This window comes from Bos indicus, chromosome 2, assembly GCF_029378745.1.
Source record: "Bos indicus isolate NIAB-ARS_2022 breed Sahiwal x Tharparkar chromosome 2, NIAB-ARS_B.indTharparkar_mat_pri_1.0, whole genome shotgun sequence".
Taxonomy (NCBI): Eukaryota; Metazoa; Chordata; class Mammalia; order Artiodactyla; family Bovidae; genus Bos; species Bos indicus.
The window spans coordinates 124,546,310-124,568,554 of record NC_091761.1 but is presented as its reverse complement, the minus strand read 5'-3'; the positions used below and the strand labels follow the sequence as shown (position 1 = coordinate 124,568,554).

Below are 22,245 nucleotides of genomic sequence, written 5' to 3'. Positions count from 1 at the left end.
AGCTGTGGCAGCCTTGGGACTCTGAAGGCTTCTCACCTGTTTGTGAGCTTCTGTGGTGCAAGCTTTTTTGTAGGGTCGGATTTCTTCAGAGCCAAACCCTGGGATCCACATGTTCCACTGGCGTTCTGTAAGGAAGAAGCCCACACAGAGATAAGGGGACCAGGAAGAGAGTGCCTGGGTGCAGTGTGACTCTCAGACAAGGGTCAGGGAGGACTAACCTGGGCAATCCACTGTACTAATAAATAGTAACTCTGAAGAGCGGCTCTATGGGATCCAAATAGGTAACTGCGTATGGTGCCTTAAAGGTTTTAGAGGACACTGTTTGACCCTCTTGCAAGGAAAAAGGAGGTAAATGAGTCAAAATTTTGGGTGTGAAGCCCTAAGGTTTTCTATGTAGCTTTTCAGGAAAGTTACTTGTTTCTTCAATCATCTTACCCTTATGGTCAAGGCAACCCCTCTCAAACCTAAAGGAGGAGTAGGAACAGAAAGGCACTCTTAGCAATCTGGAGTGAAGAGCCAGGTCCTAGCTCTGCTGCTTCACTGTGGAGCAATATAATGTTGGGTCTTGGTTTCTTGACCTTTTATATAGTAGTAACAACAGAAATATTCATTGAAAGGACTGATGCTGAAGCTCCAATACTTTGTCCACCTGAGGCGAAGAGCCTAGTCATCGGAAAAGACCCTGATGCTGGGAAAGATTGAGGACAGAAAGAGAAGAGGGCGACAGAAGATGAGATGGTTGGTTGACATCACTGATTCAATGGACATGAAATTAGGCAGACTCCAGGAGATGGTGGAGGACAGGGAAGCCTGGTGTGCTGCAATCCAGAGGGAAGCAAAGAGTTACACAGGATTTGGCGACTGAATAACAACAGAAATAACCACCTGATAGGGTAGTAGAGAGCCCTCAGTGGCATGTTGCAATCCCACAGCCTGAGATAAACACACAGAAATACAGATACTGAAACAGGTATGTCCACGCCTCAGCTCCATGTCCTTTTGCCACTGCATGACCGTGCCTGTAGGACTGCTACTCCACGTTACCAGAGGGCAGACATCAGTTGGTATTCTTGGTTATTCTCCTTTGTCAGAAACTGGCATAGCTACATGGACCCCTCAATCCACAAATAAAAGTGTACTGCACTTTAAGTAGATCAAATGTAAAGAAATCACACATATAAGATTATTTAGGGAATAAATCTCTACTCAAAAGGAGTACATATTTAATATATATTCAAGTACAACTAGTTAGAAGATACCTAAGTTAATCAGTTGGTAACCCTGAATATTTAGATTCATTTAAAACTAAAGATAATGAATTAATATGAATGTATACTCTACAGATAAATATATTTAATGGAAAAAAAATAAAGAAATGAAGACCATGTCAATAGAAGGTGAGGTTATTTAACCATTCAAGTATAGGAAATAGCTGGATGAGAAGCAAACACTGGCAGTATCCATCCCAGCCTGCCCAAAAGCAAGCCATCAGGGTTTACAGCTCCACTGGCACTTATCCTTGGTAGGGCTAGGAGGAGGGGAGGTGTGCGCAGCTGACCTAGATGGTCAACACCAGGTTCCCTAACTTCCCATGCTTTGATCCCATGCCTCCCAGCAATCTTCCTTATGATTCAGGTTCCATTAGGTCCCCTGACAAAAAGCTATTCTGGTCATACAGAATTTCAAGTATTCATGTTTGTGATAATTATTTCTTACCCTTAATGAAGAAACTGACATTCCAATTTTATTTTCAACAATCAAAATACAAAACACTTTTACAAACAGGAATGTTAAACTCTGAAAGTAATAGAAACTGTGTGGGATTTTTTAGGGGAGGGTATGATAAAATACACATAAAATTAACCATTTTTAAGTGTACGGCTCAGTGGCAGTAAGCACATTCACACAACCACTACCATTATCCACCTCTTTTCATCCATCCAAACCTAAACTCTGTACACACTAAACAATAACTTCCATTGCTCCATCCTCCTAGCCTCTGGTAACCACCACTGTACTTTTGGTCTCTATGCATTTGTGTTGTGGTGGTTTTAAAGTACGTCTTCTATCAAGAAGTGGAGTCTGTGATCCCTCCCCTTGAACCTGGTCAGGTCTTTGTGATTGCCTCATAGAACAGAATTCAGCTTCCCAGGTGGCACTAGTGGTAAAGAACCTGCCTGCTAATGCAGGAGATATGAGAGATGCTGGTTCGATCCCTGGGTCGGGAATATTACCTGGAGAAGGAAATGGCAACCGACTCCAGTATTCATGCCTGGAGAATCCCATGGACAGAGGAGCCTGGCGGGCTATAGTCCATGGGGTCACAAAGAGCTGGACACAACTGAAGTGATTTAGCACGTGCACATGCAATGCAGTGTGTCTTCAGAGGCTAGTTAACAAAAGTCATGCTATTTCTGCCATGTTTATTATACAATAATAGGTAACTGAAATATCTGTCTTCTGCTATTCAGTTCAGTTGTCACTCAGTCGTGTCTGACTCTTTGCGACCCCACGGACTGCAGCATGCCAGGCTTCCCTGTCCATCATCAACTCCTGGAGCTTGCTCAAACTCATGTCCATTGAGTTGGTGATGTCATCCAACCATCTCATCCTCTGTCATCCCCTTCTCCTCCTGCCTTCAATCTTTCCCAGCATCAGGGTCTTTTCCAATGAGTCAGTTCTTTGCATCAGGTGGCCAAAGTATGATGCAAAAGTATGATGCAAAGTCTTCTGCTAATAATACCAGCAATGTTAACCAGAAGTGTGTCATTTATTCCACCCCCAGTACCAGCACCTTCTGAGCAGTAGCTCCCTAATACCGAGAAGGAAGCCTTTCAGTCAGGGCTGATCTGCACTGAATCCCTTAATAACAGTGCCTCATTCTTTTGGCCTGACTTTGTAGTCACAGATTGTTCCCTTCCTTTTGATCATACTGCAACCAATGCAGCAGGGGATGGGGATGGGGGTGGCTTATTCATTTCCAAGTGATTATGATTACCAATGTTAGATGAGTGTCTCCCAGAAAAATCCAGGCTCAAATTTAGTGTCTATTAAGTAGAAAAGCAGAATGCAAAATTATATGTACATTAGGGATAAAATGTTCTTGGGAAAAATACATCAATAAACTAAAAACTGGAAGGAAAATACCATTATATGAATGGTGGACATCTAATAGTTACGTTTACTGAGCTCATTATTTTGTGCCAGTCACTTTACAACATTATCTATAATCCCCCAATGACCCTGTAAGGAGGATATTATGATCCCTATTTTACGAATGATGAAATCGACTTTAAGAGAAAGTAAGTGGAAAGGATAAGGTAGTACAGTTAGACAGTGGCAAACTCAATGCAGGGCTCATTCCCCTACCATGGATGAATTTCTCTTTCCTGTTTATTGTTACTATTGAATGAATATATAAATCCCAGAGCTCTAACGTCTGATCCTGGCAGGAAGGTTCCTGAAGGAGCAACAGTGTGGATACCTCAGGGAGAAACGAGACCGCATACCTAGATGCAACTGGACATCTTTCACCTCCAGGGTGCTGGACTTGCGATGCCGAGCAAGCTGGCAGGCAGCTGTCACCACACTCTCAATAAAATCATCAGCAATCTGCAGCAGCATCTGGGGGAAAAACGGTGGGGGAGAGTAACCATGGCATGGCAGGGTAGGCTCCTGTTGCTGAGACACCTGTATTTGCTTGAATCACATATCTAGTCAGGCTTTCTATTACAAGGCCTGGAATCAGCATTTGAGGGAAGGTAAGAAGGAGGAGTGAGGACAAGAGAAACATACCCACTCGTTAACCAGGTTCAGAGAAATTCACACCTTTCTGAGGATGCATTTTCTGTACTTTCTACCTAGCAGCAGTCCACCAGCCCAAGCCCTATCCCCTCTATATCTTCTTCTGAATTAGGGAGGAACATAAAAGTGAATCATTAAATCCTCATTTTCTCATTAAATCCTTCATATTCTCTTAAGCATTTTTATTTCTGTTATCTCACCGAGTCCTTATAATAATCCCATGGGGGGAAAAAATGGGGCATAGATTTTATCCTAATTCTATAGAGGAGGATGCTAAGATTCATGGAGACTAACTTGTTTACAGCCATGTAACTACTAAGCAGTGGAAGCAGGATTCGAGCTCAAGGCTCTAAGTCCAAATCCTGGATTCTTTCCACTTCATTATCCACTATTCGTAGACTATGTAAAGAGCAAAATCAGAATTCTGAAGTTAAAGATCTACAATTAAGAAAACCTGAAATTTTGATTAGTGAATACCTTCCTCATGTCTTCCTCTGGAAAAAAAATAAAATAAAATTACAACCATAGTTATAAACATTACTTTTTCTGCTAGACCATTAATATATTGCTATCTTTCCTATGGAACTATCTAAAAGAAAGATTTCAAATGATTAAACATGGTAAGTCAGCTCCAAAAATGACCTCTCTCCTAACCCAATAAAACAACAAGAAAAGGGTTGGGGGTCGGGGGGAAGACATATAAACCCACAAAGACAAGAAGAAAAGGAGAGAAAACCTTAATGGACAAGAAATTCCAATAAACTTTTACAGCAAAATTTTGGAAAAGAGGTAACAAAGAAAGTGGGAACTGACCTAGCAGACAGAAGGTATAACACAAATGTCTGTAGAGGGGACACCAATGAGAACTGAACTGATTTCCCAGATCCAGGATTTGGAGCTATCATTAACCAAAGAAGATATGGGACTAAAAACTGAAGAACTGTTAGATGTCTATATACAGAACAGACTTCCAATCCTCATCTTCAAAAGCAGCCAAGCGACTCTTCCCCACACATACCAGGATTACTAGACATCTGAAGAAAATCTCCAACACTAAAAAGAAAATAAACAAACCAAAGGGGGATTAGGGGACCCAGAGGAAACAGACAATACAGGGAAAAGAAGAAAATGTCAAACAACATAATTAATATCTTCAGAGAGAAAAATAGAAGAAGATCCTAACAATCGTAAAATAAGAACAGAATGGATTAAGGGGGAAAAAAACAGTCAACAAGAAAAAGTTCATGGAAATTAAAATTTTTATTTAAAAAAAAAAAGTTAACATTTAGAAGATAAACTGAGGAAAATTTCTCCAGCAAGCAAAACTTAGAATTGCAAAGAAATGAACAATAGAAAAGATTTTTAAAAAAAACCAAAACTAAGAGGATCAATGTAGAAGATCCAACATCCAACTGTTACTGTTACAATAACCCTGTGAAAAAAAAATGGAGCATGGATTTTACCCTAATTTTTTAGAGGAAGATGATAAGATTCATGGAGACTAACTTGTTCACAGCCATGGAACTATTACACGGACAACTGTCATTCCAGAAAGAAAGAACAATAATAGAGAAGAAATTATCAAAAAACTAAGATTAAAAAAATGTAACCCTCATAACAGCTGGTGGAAATGTCAAAGGATGGAACACTTTATAAAAACAGGAAATTCCTCAAAGGAAAAACACAGTTACCATATGATTCATCAATTCCAGTCTTAGGTATACATTTAAAAGAAATGAAAACGTATGCCCACAGAAAAAATTGTACATGATTTCAAAAAAAGAAAGGGAAGAAAAAACAAAAAACCTGTACATGAATGTTCATGGCAATATAAGTGATAATAGCCAAAAAGTGGAAATAATCCAAATGTCCATCAACTGATAAATGGAAAAACAAAATGTGGCATACCCATACAATGTACTATCATTATTATTCAGTCATAAAAAGAAATGAATTATCGATACCTGCTACAACAGGATGAATTTAAAAAACATTATGTTAAGTGAAAGATACTAGTCATACAAGACCAATTATTATATGATTCCAATTATTTGAAATGTCCAAAATAAACAAATCTACAGAAAGTAGTTTAGTGGCTGCCAAGGGTTGTGGGGATTGGGGGAAAATGAAGTGACTGCTCCTTTTAGGGGTGATGACAATGTTCTAAGATTATGTTGATAACTGTACAATTCTGTGAATATACTAAAAACTAATGAACTATGTATATTTCAAATGCATGAATTGTGTGTTACATGGATTTTATTTCAATAAAGCTGCATCTAAAAAACCAAACTCACATAGTGAGGACAAATATTTTCTCTCCAGATAAAAAAACATAAAAATAACAGTGGAATTATACTGTTTTTGCAACCTGCATTTCCTTTCTCTATCATTACATATTCCTCAGAAAAGAAAAAAACAAACAAACAATATCATCTTTGAATTGAGACACACAAGTGTCTAAAAGAAGCCTGTAAGAACATAGCACAACAAAAGAAAAAAGATAACATGTAAGGCTCATATGAAAATTCAGAACAGGAAGAAATTTGGACCCTAAAAGAACTCGGACCAGAACAGACTAAGGTTTCTTAGATTTCAGAAGACAATGGAGCAATGCCTTCATCACTAACAGGAAAAAAATAATTTCCAAATAGAATTCTAAATTCAGCCAAACTAAAAATTAAGTGTGAGGTTAGACTGCAGATATTTTCAAACATTTTACCTATCATCTAGCCTTTCGTAGGAAGTAACAAAAAAAAAATCTAGTCTAACAAAATGAGGGAGTAAAAGTAAGAGGATGTGGGATTTAGGAGACAAGACATCCATCAGAAAAAGAGCAAAAGGAAGGGGAGGGATCTGTGTAAGTGGATTAAAATAAATCAAACTAGAAGAGGATGGAGGTCTCTCCCAGAGGGAGAAAACCCAAATTAAGTATTTTTCCATTTGGAAAATAATGTTGATGGGGTATAAGATAGCTAATAGTGGAAGCTGAATAAAAAAGGCACAAACAAAACTAAGTAACTAAAAAGGGTCAATTATCTACTTCAAGAAGATAAGTTATACCAAAAAGGAAAGGTAGTCATAGGCATGCCTTGGCTCACTGGTGATGAGTAAACAATTAAATAGCCAGAATAATGTAAATACTGATTTCTGGGCTATGCAAAAATTGTGACAAAACGATACTGGAAAAATGAGAGAAAGGAAAGTCTGTATGGCACGTATGTGAGTGGTTTAACAAATTCTTGTCTACCATAACAGTAAGTTTACAACTATTAGAAAATTAATGAATCAAAGAATATCTGTTTAAGTATATTACTCAGAAATTCAGTGGAATGGGGACTTCCCTGATGGTCCAGTGGTTAAGGCTCAGCACTTCCAATGCAGGGGGCATGGGTTCAATCCCTGGTCAGGGAACTAAAATCCCACAGGCCCCAACAGTGTGGCCAAAAAAAAAAAAATTTAATTAATTAAAAAAGGAAAGAAATAGAAGAAACAATTTAAACTGTTGAAAGTGACTGCCTATGAGCAGCAGACTACACCCTTTTTGATAGGCAAAAATAGCAGTGTTAGGTATAAGTGCTAAACATTCTCTAAGGTGATTTGTGTAAGTTATTCTACCGGACCCTCACAAAAACCCTGAATAACCCTGTAGATAAATACTGTCATACCTTACCAACACAGGAGGAAGCTGAGTTTCACAAAGCTTCACTAACACACCCACAGAGCCAAGTCTCAAATTCAGATATGTCTGCCTCTAGTCTGTGCTGTTAACAGCTATTCTGTACGACTTCTCAAGGACACAGTCTCTGGAGTACCCAGTTCCACCTTACCTCCTCCACATCTTCATCCAATTGCTCATTAGGATCCACTTCTCTTACTAAGTCCTGTAACTTCTTCTTGGTCAATACCTAAAGTTAATTGGGAGAACAGTTTTCAGCCAATTTACCGGGTTTGATTTCTACTTTCCAAAGAACTCTCAGTCTGGCCTACCTGGAGCTACTACTGGAAGACTATATTCTAGAGTCAAGAATAGACTAGGGAAAGGCAGAAAGAGCAGCATGGAGGAGAGGCCAACATCTGTCAAACAGTTTTAGGAAACTCTATTAATTACCAATTTTCTGACCATCACAAGTTGTATAGCTCCTCTGCTGCCTTTGTATAGCTTCCCACCTGCCCAGCTCACAGAGCCTCCTCTCTGTGCTCTCCTAGGCTACCCAGGTAAAAGCAACCACCTCCTCCTTCGGCCTCTGTCGTACCCTGTGTGCCCTTCCATCATTGGGTTTCTTTCCTTGTTTTCTGACTTAATAGCCTAAAAGCTCCTCAATGGCTGGGAACATGTGTTCCTCTCTGTTTAACTGAATATTTGTATAAGTATGTACAACTATCGGAGAAGGCAATGGCACCCCACTCCAGTACTCTTGCTTGGAAAACCCCATGGACAGAGGAGCCTGGTAGGCTGCAGTCCATGGGGTCACTAAGAGTCAGACACGATTGAGTGACTTCATTTTCACTTTTCACTTTCATGCATTGGAGAAGGAAATGGCAACCCACTCCAGTGTTCTTGCCTGGAGAATCCCAGGGATGGGGAAGCCTGGTGGGCTGCCTACGGGGTCGCACAGAGTCGGACACGACTGAAGTGACTTAGCAGCAGCAGTACAACTATGATCCCCTCTTTCATAAAGGAAAAATTATATCACATGTACATGCCACTAAAGAAGAATCAAAAGACACACACTAAAATGTTTACCAGTTACTTTGGGGTGGTCATAGAATTACGGACTATTTATTTACTCTTTTTCTAAAATTTCACAAAAAGCCTGTATAACATTGGAAATGGGAAAAAAGAATACAATTTTAAAAATAAATATTTGTTAATAATGTCTCAGATCTATCCATTCTACCATTATTGCTTAATTCTTTACCACATATTGTGACTTACTATAAGCGTCTCAGACTTCCTCTCAGTCTGCCCACTTTCTTACCTTTCTTGTCCCCTGTCAAGTTAATCCCCCTAAGATACTTTATTATGTTATTTTAATGCCTCATTGAATATTTGCAAAGATTGTTTATTGACTAAAAGTTCCAATGGAAACTAACATAGGCCCAGTATGTTCTGTTAGAATCCCACCTATACAATTTTAATTCCTGCTCTTCTCCAACTCCACACTCAGTATGGTAATCAATCTCCTGACTATCTGCATAACCCTTCCCATTCACTGTTGCTAGTCCCTCCCTCATTCTCTTGAACTATTGTCTCCTCATCCTGTTCTACTCAGCCTACAAGGCCCAAGTCAGAGATTATACTTATTTTTTATGGCTCTGGAGGACAGAATCAGGATCATGGGTAAAAAGAGGGGGTCAGATTATAGAATCATTGCAGAAAATGAATAATGGTAGCAGCTAGATGAACTAGAAGGAGAAAAGACTAGAAGCAAGGGTACTTTTATTACAAGAATAATGAATAATGAAGCCATTAATTATTTACCTATTTTATTTTGCTTAACAATTATATAGCATATGTTTATATATAAATATATAAAAACCTATCATAGGCAAGGTATTGTATTAATGCATGCATGTGTGTGTGTGTGTATATATATACACACACACATATATATGTATACACACATATATTCTACAAAGTAAAAATTGATAAATGTACATGATATACTGATAAAGAACTTAAGAAGTCTGAGAGGAAGAGGCAGCATCTGAGTTGGACATCTCTCAAAGTATCACTGCTTTAAAGAACAGATAAGAAGTGCCCACAGAGAACACAAAGATGGTGATACCTGATTGTTTTCAGGGCTGAGACGCCCTCCCGTCCCAGGAGCGCCTGGGATCTTCACCACTGCAGTGCTGTTGGCCATGGAGCCTTGTGGAGGGGTGCTCGCTGGTTCCGGTTTTATTGATGAGAAATTGGACAGGTTGATTAGGGCTGAGGGACCAAACTGGTTCATAATCTGTCTTGCTTTGGACTTTAGCTCATAGAGCTTATCGAGATCTTGTTTCTTTTTGGAGCTATGAGGACCAAGGCCGATCAACTGTAGAAGAAAAAAGAATTAATTCAGGAAAGACATGTAATAAAGGATGAGTTTTAAAAGTAAAATTCTATGAGGTCTGTTGGACTTTGAAGGGTCTTCATCTGACACCCGCACATTCAAAATGGAATGAAGAATGTTCACTGCTCTCACCTGATATTTAGAAACCATCTCTTTCGGAAAAGCTAAATAGTCCACACAAGTGAAATAAGAAATTAAATGAAATGAGGAATCTTATGTACATAAATAAACTAGAATGAGCAAGACATTTTTGAAGACTTTGTAAAAACAGAATACTTGGTTAAGTAGTACATGCATTATTTTTGAACATCAAATAACGCTAAATTCAAATAAATCATGGCACAATCACATACTTGAAACCTAGTCACAAAACTTCAAAAAACAGATTAGTTCATTTCAGCATTTCAAACATGCTTAAATCTATGCCAGGGCCTGATAGACATAATAAATTTAGCAACTGTTAAAAGTAAGCTCTTCTCTGTCATCAAGGGCAAATTTTCTCTGAGTGTTAGCAATCTTTAAATACATGCAGAGTCCCTAGCCTGGAATAGCCAAGACTTCTAAATTTTAGAGCCATGAGGTTGACTCGGTGGACCTCAGCTTTGGTGTCAAGATCAGAAGCACATTCAAGAAGTTCTGCCCACAGTGACCTCAAGGAGCTTACTTACAGCTATCTGAGTGTCTAGATCTTTAATTACATCAGCAACGGCTGTGAGCCCGGTGAAATGAGAGGCAGCCATTTCAAAAGCTACCTGTAAATGAATAACTGGCGTCAAGCACCACCCTTGTCACAGAACCATTTCAGTTGCATGGCCTGCATGTCTTCAAAGACCAGGATGCAGGCAAACTGGATGCAGAAAAACATCTCCTTATTCCTACTGTGCACCCAGAAAAACATCTCCATCTCTTTCATATGTAACTTTTTAAATTAATTAAAGATAACAATAGTAACATTAAGACTCTCTTCCAAAAAATGAATGCTCTACTATTAGGGATAAACTAGCAGCATATGAAACACTTTATTGACCAAAATTACAGAATTTGAACCTGCAAGAATCATGGCAAAGTTTTCAGAACTTGATAAAGCTTAACAACCTAAATGGAGAAGGCAATGGCACCCCACTCCAGTACTCTTGCCTGGAAAATCCCATGGACGGAGGAGCCTGGTAGGCTGCAGTCCATGGGGTCTCGAAGAGTTGGACACAACTGAGCAACTTTACTTTCATTTTTCACTTTCATCCATTGGAGAAGGAAATGGCAACTCACTCCAGTGTTCTTGCCTGGAGAATCCCAGGGATGGGAGAGCCTGGTGGGCTTCCGTCTATGGGGTCGCACAGAATCGGACATGACTGAAGTGATTTAGCAGCAGCAGCAGCAACCTAAATGAGTATCTTCATCTATTCTACTCTTGCTCCTATTGCTAAGCTCCTCTCCAACAAATTGTTTAACTCTCTAATGGCAGAAATCATCTTCTGCTGGTTTACTCTTAATAAAAGCAACTAGTTAAATGATTAAGAGAAACTTTGTTGGCCAAGAGTTGACTGAGGTGGGTAGCATAACATAAAGATTACTTTTTTTAAAAAACACATGGTCCATGTTTCCTTCTCCCTACTCACAAATGTTACCAAAGAAAGAATCAGAAAAAGAAAAGGTTGTTAAATGGTAATAACTCTTCTAATGTTATAAAACACAAACTATTTTCCTGGAGCAAGTTCTGTGATAAAGCTTTATTGAAGATTATCAGTATGAACATACTCTGTCCTCATATTACATTCCCACAACATTCAGCAGACTTACTTCCCAAATAGCACTGAGTATTGCTCAAAGTAAATGGAAGAACTTTTGTGTATTTCTGAATAATGGAAACTTCCCTATTAAGAACTTGGAGATAGGGACTTCCCTGGTGGTCCAGTGGCTAAGATTCCATGCTCCAATGCAAGGGGCATGGGTTTGAACCCTGGTTGGGGAATGAGACTGTAGGTGCCACAACTAAGCACTGGTGCAGCCAATAAATAAATATTAAAAAAAAAGAACCTGGAGATTAAAAAAAATATATCTATCTACACAGTACCAAATATGAATAATCATATAGGAATTAATCTTAAGGAATAGCTCTGATGGCTACTAATAAAATAAACAGCCTTAATGAAATAAGTGGAATCTGTGTAACGTAAGAAAAATCAAAGTTTCTAAGACAAGACTGAAATTTACCGTTCCCACTGATTTTGTTGAGAAACAAACGATACTTCTAACTTTAAAAAATTCTGGGTCAGTGAGCTACTTCTTCCATTAAAACAAAACAAACAAAGCAGATGATAACCAGACACCCATTTCCAGACTGGCACTGCTCTGAGTTTCCTAGACCGTTCCTTTATTTGGTTGAATTTAAAGCACCAGAACACCTGGGTGGGTGATCATTTCATGGGCTTATACACCTGTCAAGCTCATCACACTGAATATTTAAGATCTATGCATTTTAAATTATGCCACAATTAGGGACAATAAACCAACCCCTCCCCCAAATAGGTAAAAGATTACACTCCCAGGCATTTATCTCAGAAAACAGAAAACTTATGTTCTCACACAAAGCTATATACTCATGTTCATAGCATGTATCAATAGAGAAAAGACATATTATTGAATAAATGGTGGTGTATGATTGAGTATATCTGGAAAACATCTAGTTTCATATTTAAAATTTAAATAGTTGATCAATTTGCACTGGGGGGTGTTATACATTTTCCCTTTCATATGCTCCTCCATTCCAGATTGATCAGATATTTAAATTTTAAATATCAAGTCACAGATAAAATACAGAATATCTTTAAAGAATATTCTGAAACCTAAAATTTACCTTTTATACAAAAATTAACTCAAAGTGGATCACATATATGTAAAATGTATAACTACAAAATTTAAAAAAAAAAAAAAGAAGAAAATTTTTGGGCTCTAGCTAGGCAAAGCATTCTCAGACATGACACCAAAAGCATGATCAATAAAAGGGGAAACTGATAAATTGGCCCTCATCAAATATTGAAAGTTTCCTCGGTGAAAGCTCATGTAGAAAAGATGGAAAGACAAGCTACAGACTAGGAGAAAATATTTAAAAACTATAGATCCAACAAAAGACTAGTATCTAGAATGCATTAAATAAACTCTCAAAACTCAATAGATTAAAAAAAAGTAATTCAACTGGAAAATGGACAAAAGTCACACCAGACATTACACCAAGGAGGATAAGCAGAGAGCAAACAAGCAAACTGAAAGTCATTCAATCAACAACATTAGTCATTAAAGAAAGGCAAATTAAAACTATAATGAGATATAACTACACAATTATCAGAATGACTAAAATAAAAAATAGTGACCCCAAGTGCTAATGAGGATGCAGAGAAACTGGATCACTCACATAGTGCTAGTCGGAGTATAAAAGGCATAGCCATTCTGTAAAACAATTTCTTAAAAATCTAAATATATACTGTCACAGAGGAGCCTAAACAGACAAGAAGACTAAGTGGAAAAACTAAGAACTGAATAAACCATGGACTTCAGCTAATAAAGATATATCAAAATTGGTTGATTAGTTGTAATGAATATACAATACTAATGTAAGATATTAATAATGAAGTGCATTATTATAGTAACTGGGTACAGGGTATATGGGAGCTCTGTACTATCTTCTCAATTTTTCTATAAATCTAAAATTGCTATCCTGGTAGGACCTCCTAGATAAATAAATAAAACTGCTCTAAGAGTTTATTTAAAAATGGAAAAAGAAAAAAATCACTAACACAGGAAACAACAGGAATGAATCAAAATATTTTGGTGGAAAAAAAAGTCGGTCTCAAAATAATACATACTATGATCCCATTTATGTGAAATTTTAATATCTAATGATCTAAACACAAGTCTCTAATGATAGATGAGGCCGAGACTGCAGCAGGGCAGGGTGGAAGTTTTCGAGGTGATGTAAACCTTCTATATCTGAAGTGCGAGGAATGCTTACACAGCTGCTACATTTATCAAAACTCACAGAACTATATGCTTACAAGGTATACATTTTATTGAATGCAAATTATACCTCAACAAAGTGAATGTGGAAAAACAAAAACAAAAAACCACACAACTACTATATGACCCAGCAACTGCAATCCTAGGCATTTATCCTAGAGAAAGGAAAACTTACGTTTACACCAAAACCTGTACATGAATGCTCATAGTAGACTTACATGCAATAATCAAAAACTGCAATCAATTCAGATGTCCTTTAATAGGGGAATCATTAAACAAACTGGGGTATATCCATACCATGGACTACTACTCGGTGAGAAAAAGGAATGAACTACTGATATGCACAACTTGGCTGAACTTCCAGAGAATTATGCTGAGCAAAAGCCAATTCAGAGTACACACTGTATAATTCCATTTATATGACATCTTTGAAATAACAAAATTTTACCAACAGAGGACAGATTAGTGAGGTTGTCAGGGACTGGGTGGGAGGGAGGGAGACGTGGTTATAAAGGGGCAACGAAGAGCCCTTGTGATGGAACTGTTCAATATCTTGATAGTGATGATGGATAAATTAACCTATAAAAAGTGATGAAATTGTGTAGCATTTAGTACATATATACATATAAGCAAACAAGTACAGGTAAAACTGGGGAAATCTGAATAAGATTGTTTGGTTGTATCAATGTTGATATCCTGATTGTCATATTACTCAACAGTTTTGCAAAATGTTATCAGTAGAGAAAACTGGTGGTGCAAAGGGTGCTCTGTATTATCTTTTATAATGTTATACAAATCTAAGTTATCTCAATTTTTAAAAATTGGAAAAACAATATTCTCAAGAGTAAATAATATCCTTTTAAAGAAATGAAAGCTCAGGAGCTACAGCTCAGGAGCCATAAAAGAGACTAATATGTTCAACTACACAAAAATAAAAATGTCTGCATGGCAACAAGTATAACAAATGAAGTTAAAGGACAAAAGACAAACTAGCAAAAATACATGCAAGATGTATCAAAGAACTAATTTCTTTTATATATAAAAAATAACTGCAAATCAGGAAGAACTAACTACCCAAAATAAATACTATGAAGAAACATGACAGTACAAGAGAAATTCAAATGGTTCTTAAAACAATGAAATGATCCTTATTCTCATTTATAATAAAAATACAAATTAAAACTACAGGGTACTATTTATTTGCCATTTGGCAATGATGATAACGTTTTAGTATACATCAGATCAGATCAGTCGCTCAGTCGTGTCCGACTCTTTGCGACCCCATGAATCACAGCACGCCAGGCCTCCCTGTCCATCACCAACTCCCGGAGTTCACTCAGACTCACGTCCATCGAGTCAGTGATGCCATCCAGCCATCTCATCCTCTGCCATCCCCTTCTCCTCCTGCCCCCAATCCCTCCCAGCATCAGGGTCTTTTCCAATGAATCAACTCTTTGCATGAGGTGGCCAAGGTACTGGAGTTTCAGCTTTAGCATCATTCCTTCCAAAGAAATCCCAGGGCTTATATACATACTTTAGTATACATACTGTGTTTGAAAATTTTATGGAGAAATAATCATTTCATAAGTTGCTGGAGTGGGAGGAATGAAAGTTAGAAGTCTCTATAAAGAGCTATTTGGCCATATCTATCAAAATAAGAAAAGTGTATATTGTTTTGATCCCATGGTTCTATTTTTAGCAATTTATATTACAGCTGAACTTGTATGTGAATAGAATACTATACATACAAGCCATTTCAACCTAAATGTCTATCAAAGTGATAGTTAAATACACTAGAATATAACTATATAATGGAATACACTGGAAAAAAAATGAGACATGAAAATATGATCTAAGTGAAAGAAACCAGTCACAAAAGATTATATATTGTATGATTCCATTTATATGAAATGTCCAAAATAGACCAATCTATACTGTAGTGGTTGCTAGAGCTGAGGAGTGGGGAGACGGACAGCGACTGACTTCTAATGTTTATGCAGTTTCTTTTAGGAGTGACAAAAATAATCTAGAGTAAATTGTGGTGATGGCTGCACAGCCCTCTATGTACCATAAAACTCTGGACTAGGGACTTCCCTGGTGCTCTAGTAGCTAAGACTCCAGGGCTCAGGTTCAATCCCTGCTCAGGGAACTAGATTCCACATGTCACAACTTAAAAAAAAAGATCCCCCCTGCCTCAACTAAAGATCTTGAATGCCACAATGAAGATCAAAGATCCCCGTGCTACAGCTAAGACTGGGTACAACCAAATAAACAAAGAAACCAAATGCTGAAGTGTATACCTTTTCTTTTTTTGGCTGTGCCCCATGGCATGTGGAATCTTAGTTTCCCAACCAGTTGTTGAACTCCCACCCCCTGCATTGGGAACATGGAGTCTTAGCCACTGGACCACCAGGGAAGTCCCTGAATTGTATACTTTAAATTGGTGAACTGTATAATATGTGACTGTCTCAATAAACTGGTTTCTAAAAAGCAAGGAAGTTCATGAAATGACCTGCAAGATACACTGTACATTGAAAATGCAAGGTACAGAACAGTGAGGATAATTTGTTATCACTTGTTTAAAAAGACACATAATTATAAATGTATAAATTATTCCTGGAAAGATACTTAAGAAACTGATAGCGATGGTTGTCTTGAGGGGGATAGGGATGGTAGTATCTGGGTGGCCATGGAACCAAGGTGTGAGACTTATCTTTCATTATATACCCTAAATGTAATATGTGCATACGTAACCTGTAAAAAATTAAAATAAACTACTGTTTGGTTTGTTTCCTCTGAAGAAATAGGTAATATTGACCCCTGTTTTTAAAACCTAACAAAAAATACAGCATTAGCAACATAAATAAATCTTGACCTTTATCTCATACCTTATACAAAATACATTCAAAACTGATCATAGACTTAAAAGTAAAAATGTAAAACTATAAAACTTCTAGAAAACATAGGAGAAAAATCTCCCTAACTTTGGGTTAAGCAGAGTTCTTAGACACAACACCAAAAGCACAATCCACAAAAGAAAAAATTGATAAATGGGCTTAATCACAATGTAAAACTTCTGCTCTGCAAATGAAAATAAAGACAAGTTTCAGACTAAGAGAAGATATTTACAAATCATGTATCTGCAAACAATTTGTATCCAGGATATACAAAGGACTCTCAAGATCCAATAAGAAAACAACTCAATTAAAAAATGGGCAAAAGATCTGAATAGATCCTTCACCAAAGACAAGCAGATGGCAAACAAACACATGACAAAATACTCAGTATCATCACTCATTACGGAAATGCAAAATAAAGCCACTATGTGCTCAGTCATGTCCAACTCCTTGCGACCCCGTGGATTATATAGGCCATGGAATTTGCCAGGCAAGAAAACTGGAGTGGGTGGCCATTTCCTACTCTAGGGGATCTTCCAAACCCAGGGATCGAATCTGTGTTTCTTATGTCTCCTGTATTGGCAGGTGGATTCTTTACCACTGCACCACCTGGGAAGCTCCAAAGCCACTATGAGATAACAGAAAGCACCTCCTTGGAGTAGGAAATGGCAACCCACTCCAGTATTCTTGGCTGGAGAATCCCGGGGACACAGGAGCCTGGTGGGCTGCCATCTATGGGGTTGCACAGAGTTGGACACAACTGAAGTGACTTAGCAGCAGCAGCAGCAGTAGCAAGCATCTACTAAAATAATTAAAATTAAAAATAGACAAGTGCTAGAGAGGCATCATTGACTCGATGGACATGAGTCTGAGTGAACTCCGGGAGTTGGTGATGGACAGGGAGGCCTGGCGTGCTATAGTTCATGGGGTCGCAGAGTGGACACGACTGAGCGACTGAACTGAACTGAACTGAGAGAGGATTTGGAGCAACTGAAACCCTCACACACTTATGGGGTGACTGTAACATGGTACAGTCTCTTTGGTAAGTGGTTTGGCAGTTTATTATACAATTGTATACTTAGTATATGACCCAGCAACCCACTGCTAGCTATTTACCCTAGACAAATGAAAACTTTTAGTCACACAAAACTCAGTATGTGAATGTTTACAGCAACATTATCCATAATTGCCAAAAACTGAAAACAATCTTTCAACTGGAGAATGGATAAATGAACTATGTATAGCCATACAATGGAATACAATTTAGCAACAGAAAGGAAGAACTACTAATACAAGGAACATGGATAATCTCCAGTGCATTAAGCTAAATGAAACAAGCAAGATTCCAAAGGCTACTTCCTGTAAGGATCTGGAAAAGGCAAAGCTTCACATGGATGGAGAACAGATCAGTGATTGCCAGGGGTATGACACTGGGGAAAGTCTACTACAAAAGAGCAGCATGAAGGAAATCTGGAGGGTGCTGGACCTGTTACGTAACTTGAGTGTTATGGTGCTTACATGACAGTACACACTTGTTTTAACTCACAGAACTGTAACCTGAAAAGTGAATTTTACTGTGTGTAAATTTTAAAATAAAATTTCAAAAAATCACGATGTGATCAAAATGGTCCAAATTATCTGTTTAATGACAACTTTCATTAGCTCAACTGTAGATGACGCTGGTCAAGCACAATGGAATGAAGTGACCGTAAATAACCTGAATTCCATTATGTAATGTACTATGGTTGTTTTTGGGCTACTCAAATCTGTAACTCATTTTCTTAGCATGCCAAGAGGTAGGAATGTACTATGGATTAAAAACAGAGCTATTAACTGCAGGACAGTTTGAGAGAACAATTATACTAGCAAAATGTTACTAGCCCCTACTATGTGGAAATCATGTGCCTGGATTGCCTTTAAAATCCTATTACCTCTGAAATGTTTAGGAATTTATTATTTAAACAAATACTAGGTAGGGAATTCCTTGGCAGTCCAGTGATTAGAACTCTATGCTTCCACTGCAGGGAACACAGGTTTAATCCCTGGTCAGAGAACTAAGATCCAAACAAACAAAAAACCCCCAAACTGAAAGGGGCTACCAGCCTGATGGCATAAAAGCCTTATCACTGTGGTACATGACTTAATGATTTGAGTTTTCTCCCTGGCTGTTTCTCCTCTCACTGGTTTCTAGATGCATCTAAACAAGCTCACGGTTTCCAGCCTAAATAAACCACAAATAATCCATTGTACTGCAGTCTGTGAGATCTGAGGGCAACAGAAATGTGGGATTTTTTTCTACTCGTTTTTTGACTAGTTTGATACTGTTCAGGAATTTTTTTTTTTTTAAGGCAATTTTGAATTAGCAGAAAAGCAGTACAGTACAGCAGTCAAGGGATGGACTCTGGTAGCAGTTTCTGGGTTCAAGCACCTACTCTGCCACTTATTAGCTTTATGTCCTTGAGCAAGTTACCTAATCTCTTTATGTCTCAATTTCCTCATCTAGAAAATGGAGTTAATCATAAGGTATACCCCATGGGATTGCTGTGACCATTCACTGAGTTATGTGCTCTAAAGCACTTAGAAGAATGTGTGGCACTGCTAAGTACCATTTTAAATGTTTGCTAGTGTACTATATATGCTTTCCTCTTTTAAATTTTCATTATAAAAGTCAGTATATTAAGCCTAAAATGTTTCACCCATCCTGCTATGTATTAGTGGCATCCTATAATTATTCTCATTACTTCAGACATTTAAAAAAGAAAAGTGGATTAAAAAGAAGTTGTGGCAAATGGTCAGCAGGAGGCTGATGAAAGGCGCTGTGACACAGGGAAGATGCAAGTCAGTCGGGCTAGGTGCCACCACAGTTCTGCCCGAGTTATGTGAGCTGCCTTTGCCCAGTTTCTACTCCTATAATTAGAAAAGGACCAGGCAAAATCTAAAGTCTCCTCCAGCTCTAAAAATTAGTATAAGGTTTAAAATTAAGTCCATGTGTATAGATATAAACGTTTGTCTTCAACACACTTGTTTCACAGAGCAGGTTATAAACACTGTCGATGTGCTGCCTCTCAAGTACTTTGGGTCAAAAGTAATATGTTCTATGTTCATATCTGCTCTAACACAATGATTTTCTGATCAGATACTTACTTCGAAATCCTATTCTAATAACTCAATCAATGCTAGAGCCACAAATGAGTGAAATAAGTAATACGATTTGCAAACGTAGATGAGAATGATAACTCCGGAGTAAACTATCATGAATTAAATCATCAGGTATTTTGAAATGGCAGTATGGTCACGCTTTACCTCATAATTTGGTGTAAGTTTTGATCACTTGCATTCAGTATAGGCATTTGAAAACAGTATAGGCAAACCCACTGGGAACTAAGTTATTCCAGTTTCCTCAAACATCTAATTCATATTACAATAACTGTAAAGTTACTCCATTTAAGTCCTTGTTCTTCTCATTGGTCTTTCTTAGCCTCCTAAATTTAAAACTAATATGTCTTACTCCACTGTGAGGAAAGTTCTATACAGGTCCCATTTTTCTATCTTGAATATCTGTGCTTCTTTAAAATACAGGAATTTAGTTCCCCTCAAAAGCACACTGCTTTAATACCCTAATAAGTTACAGTACTTGATATTAAGAGAAGTCTGGAGGAGGAGGAGGGAGAGCTTTTATTCAATGCTAGGCTTTGTATACCTATTCCATTTTGCTGAAGAGCAAACTGAGACATGGTGAGGAATCCATTCAGAAAAACAGAAAAATATATTAGTCAAACACATAACTGGATTTGACTGGGGCTGGGTCACTTAGTAGCAAATGATTTCAGGCGAGGCACTTCACTGATTTCATATATCTGTACAATGGAATTAACAATATTTAACTTGTGGGACTGTAACCTTACTCTGTTTCAGCAAAAGGTATTACTGAAGAATGAAAGTAACTGGTTCTAGTATCCCCACCATCCTTATCTAAAAGCAGCCATCTTCACTAAATATGTTAAAAATAAAGGACACAGTTTACTTATCCCTGACTTTCTAAATGACTTACTATATTTTTGAGGGGGAAGGGGCTTCATTTAAAGGTTTCCTAACATGTAAGTGACACTCATTTTATCAATGTCAATACAGTAAGAAGACTCAAAATAAAATACTAGAATCTGTAAAAACTTCCCTCTTGAGTTTGAAGTTAGAGCAAAGATTCTAAAAATATATTTTCAAGGAATATTAACCATAAGCATCTCCTACCTGCCATGCAGAGCAGGGTACTGTATCAAAATCATGATCTAATCAGTCGTGGCCTCACTGTAATTTTTATCTTCTTTGGATTTTAGCTTCCTTATATGTAAAATATGAGTTTAAAAAAAGATTATCTTTTCTGGTCCTTTCATCTCCACCATCATTTTTTGAGATGCAGAGATCTGCGCTCAGTTGAGTAGAATGGGATTTAAAGCACTTACTAAGAATATAACTGCTTCAACTTTACACCAGGTGCTTTACCAGAACGAAGCTGAAAAAGATGCTTGCAAGTGGGCTTCCTAGATTGCATCCGACACAAGACAAGCCTGCCAAAAGGTCAAGCAGGCAGCGCGAAGGAGTCGTTGTCTTCCCCTGAATACATCCTTTACCACTCTCGGTTCAGAGACTAGGAGGAGAAAAAGTGGATCCCTGTATCTTTTCCGAACTCTCTCCCTTTTACTAAGAGGCTCATTTCCTCACAGCCACGGCCTCTTATCCTCTTCGCTTTTAGGAGTTCGGGTCCTTACAGCCCTGTGCCCTCAGATACTTCGGAATCTCCGAGCCCCGACCCCGTCCCCAGAGAAGTCCGTCTTCACTGACCGCTCCTGTTCTTCCCAAACCCGTGTCCTCTTACTGCTCCTGCCTCTCAGGAACCGAAGTCTTCGCTGCCCCGTTTCTGAATCCTTCCTCAGAAGCATGGGTCTTCACTGTCCTGCTTCTATCGCTTAGCAGCCCGTCCTTACAGCTCGGCTTTTACCTCTTAGGAGACCGTGTCTTCACGCCCCGTTCTCTTCCGACCCTCTCCTCTTAAGAGCGTGGGTCCTCACAATCCTGTCTGGCCCTCTCAGCCCGCTTTCCCTCAGATGCCGGATAACTCACATCCGTCCCCTTTCCCTATGTCCTGTCTGGAGCCCAGGTCCCCACAGCCGTATCTTCTCCGAGCCCCGAGCCCCTCGGTCCCGTCCCAAAAGCCTGATTCCTCACACAGCCCCGTCTCCTCCACAACCTGGCTCTTCAAATACTGACCACTGTGGGTCTGGGTCCTGACTCCTTCCTCCCGCTCTTCTTCCTCAACTGCCAGGGCCCAAGACTCACAGGCAGCAGCGTCTATCTCCCCATGATATGCGGAGACTGCCCCAGTGAAGCGTTCGTCTCAGCAGCCTGTCCGACTGCTCGGCCCTCCCCGAGTACTTCCGGCACCGCTCCCCGCCTCCAACCCGGAAACGCGCGGC

At 38.6% G+C, this 22,245-nt stretch overlaps 1 protein-coding gene across 7 annotated transcripts in view; it reads right to left on the bottom strand.

Annotated features, from left to right (window-relative positions):
* Positions 1-22,245, bottom strand: part of TAF12 (TATA-box binding protein associated factor 12) — a 23,924-nt gene extending 1,679 nt beyond the window's left edge. Inside the window, exons 1-7 of one of the 7 annotated variants that reach the window (XM_070775291.1) lie at positions 22,109-22,221; positions 21,235-21,419; positions 10,535-10,618; positions 9,597-9,848; positions 7,635-7,712; positions 3,510-3,624; positions 37-125 (exon numbers count right to left, since the gene is read on the bottom strand). In XM_070775291.1, the coding sequence (XP_070631392.1) occupies positions 37-125; positions 3,510-3,624; positions 7,635-7,712; positions 9,597-9,848; positions 10,535-10,606 (606 nt within the window). In that variant the 5' untranslated portion in view covers positions 10,607-10,618; positions 21,235-21,419; positions 22,109-22,221. Of the gene's footprint in view, positions 1-36; positions 126-3,509; positions 3,625-7,634; positions 7,713-9,596; positions 9,849-10,534; positions 10,619-21,234; positions 21,420-22,039 lie in introns of all 7 variants that reach the window. The other 6 variants (XM_070775282.1, XM_019979867.2, XM_019979859.2 and 3 more) reach the window with 6 other exon arrangements.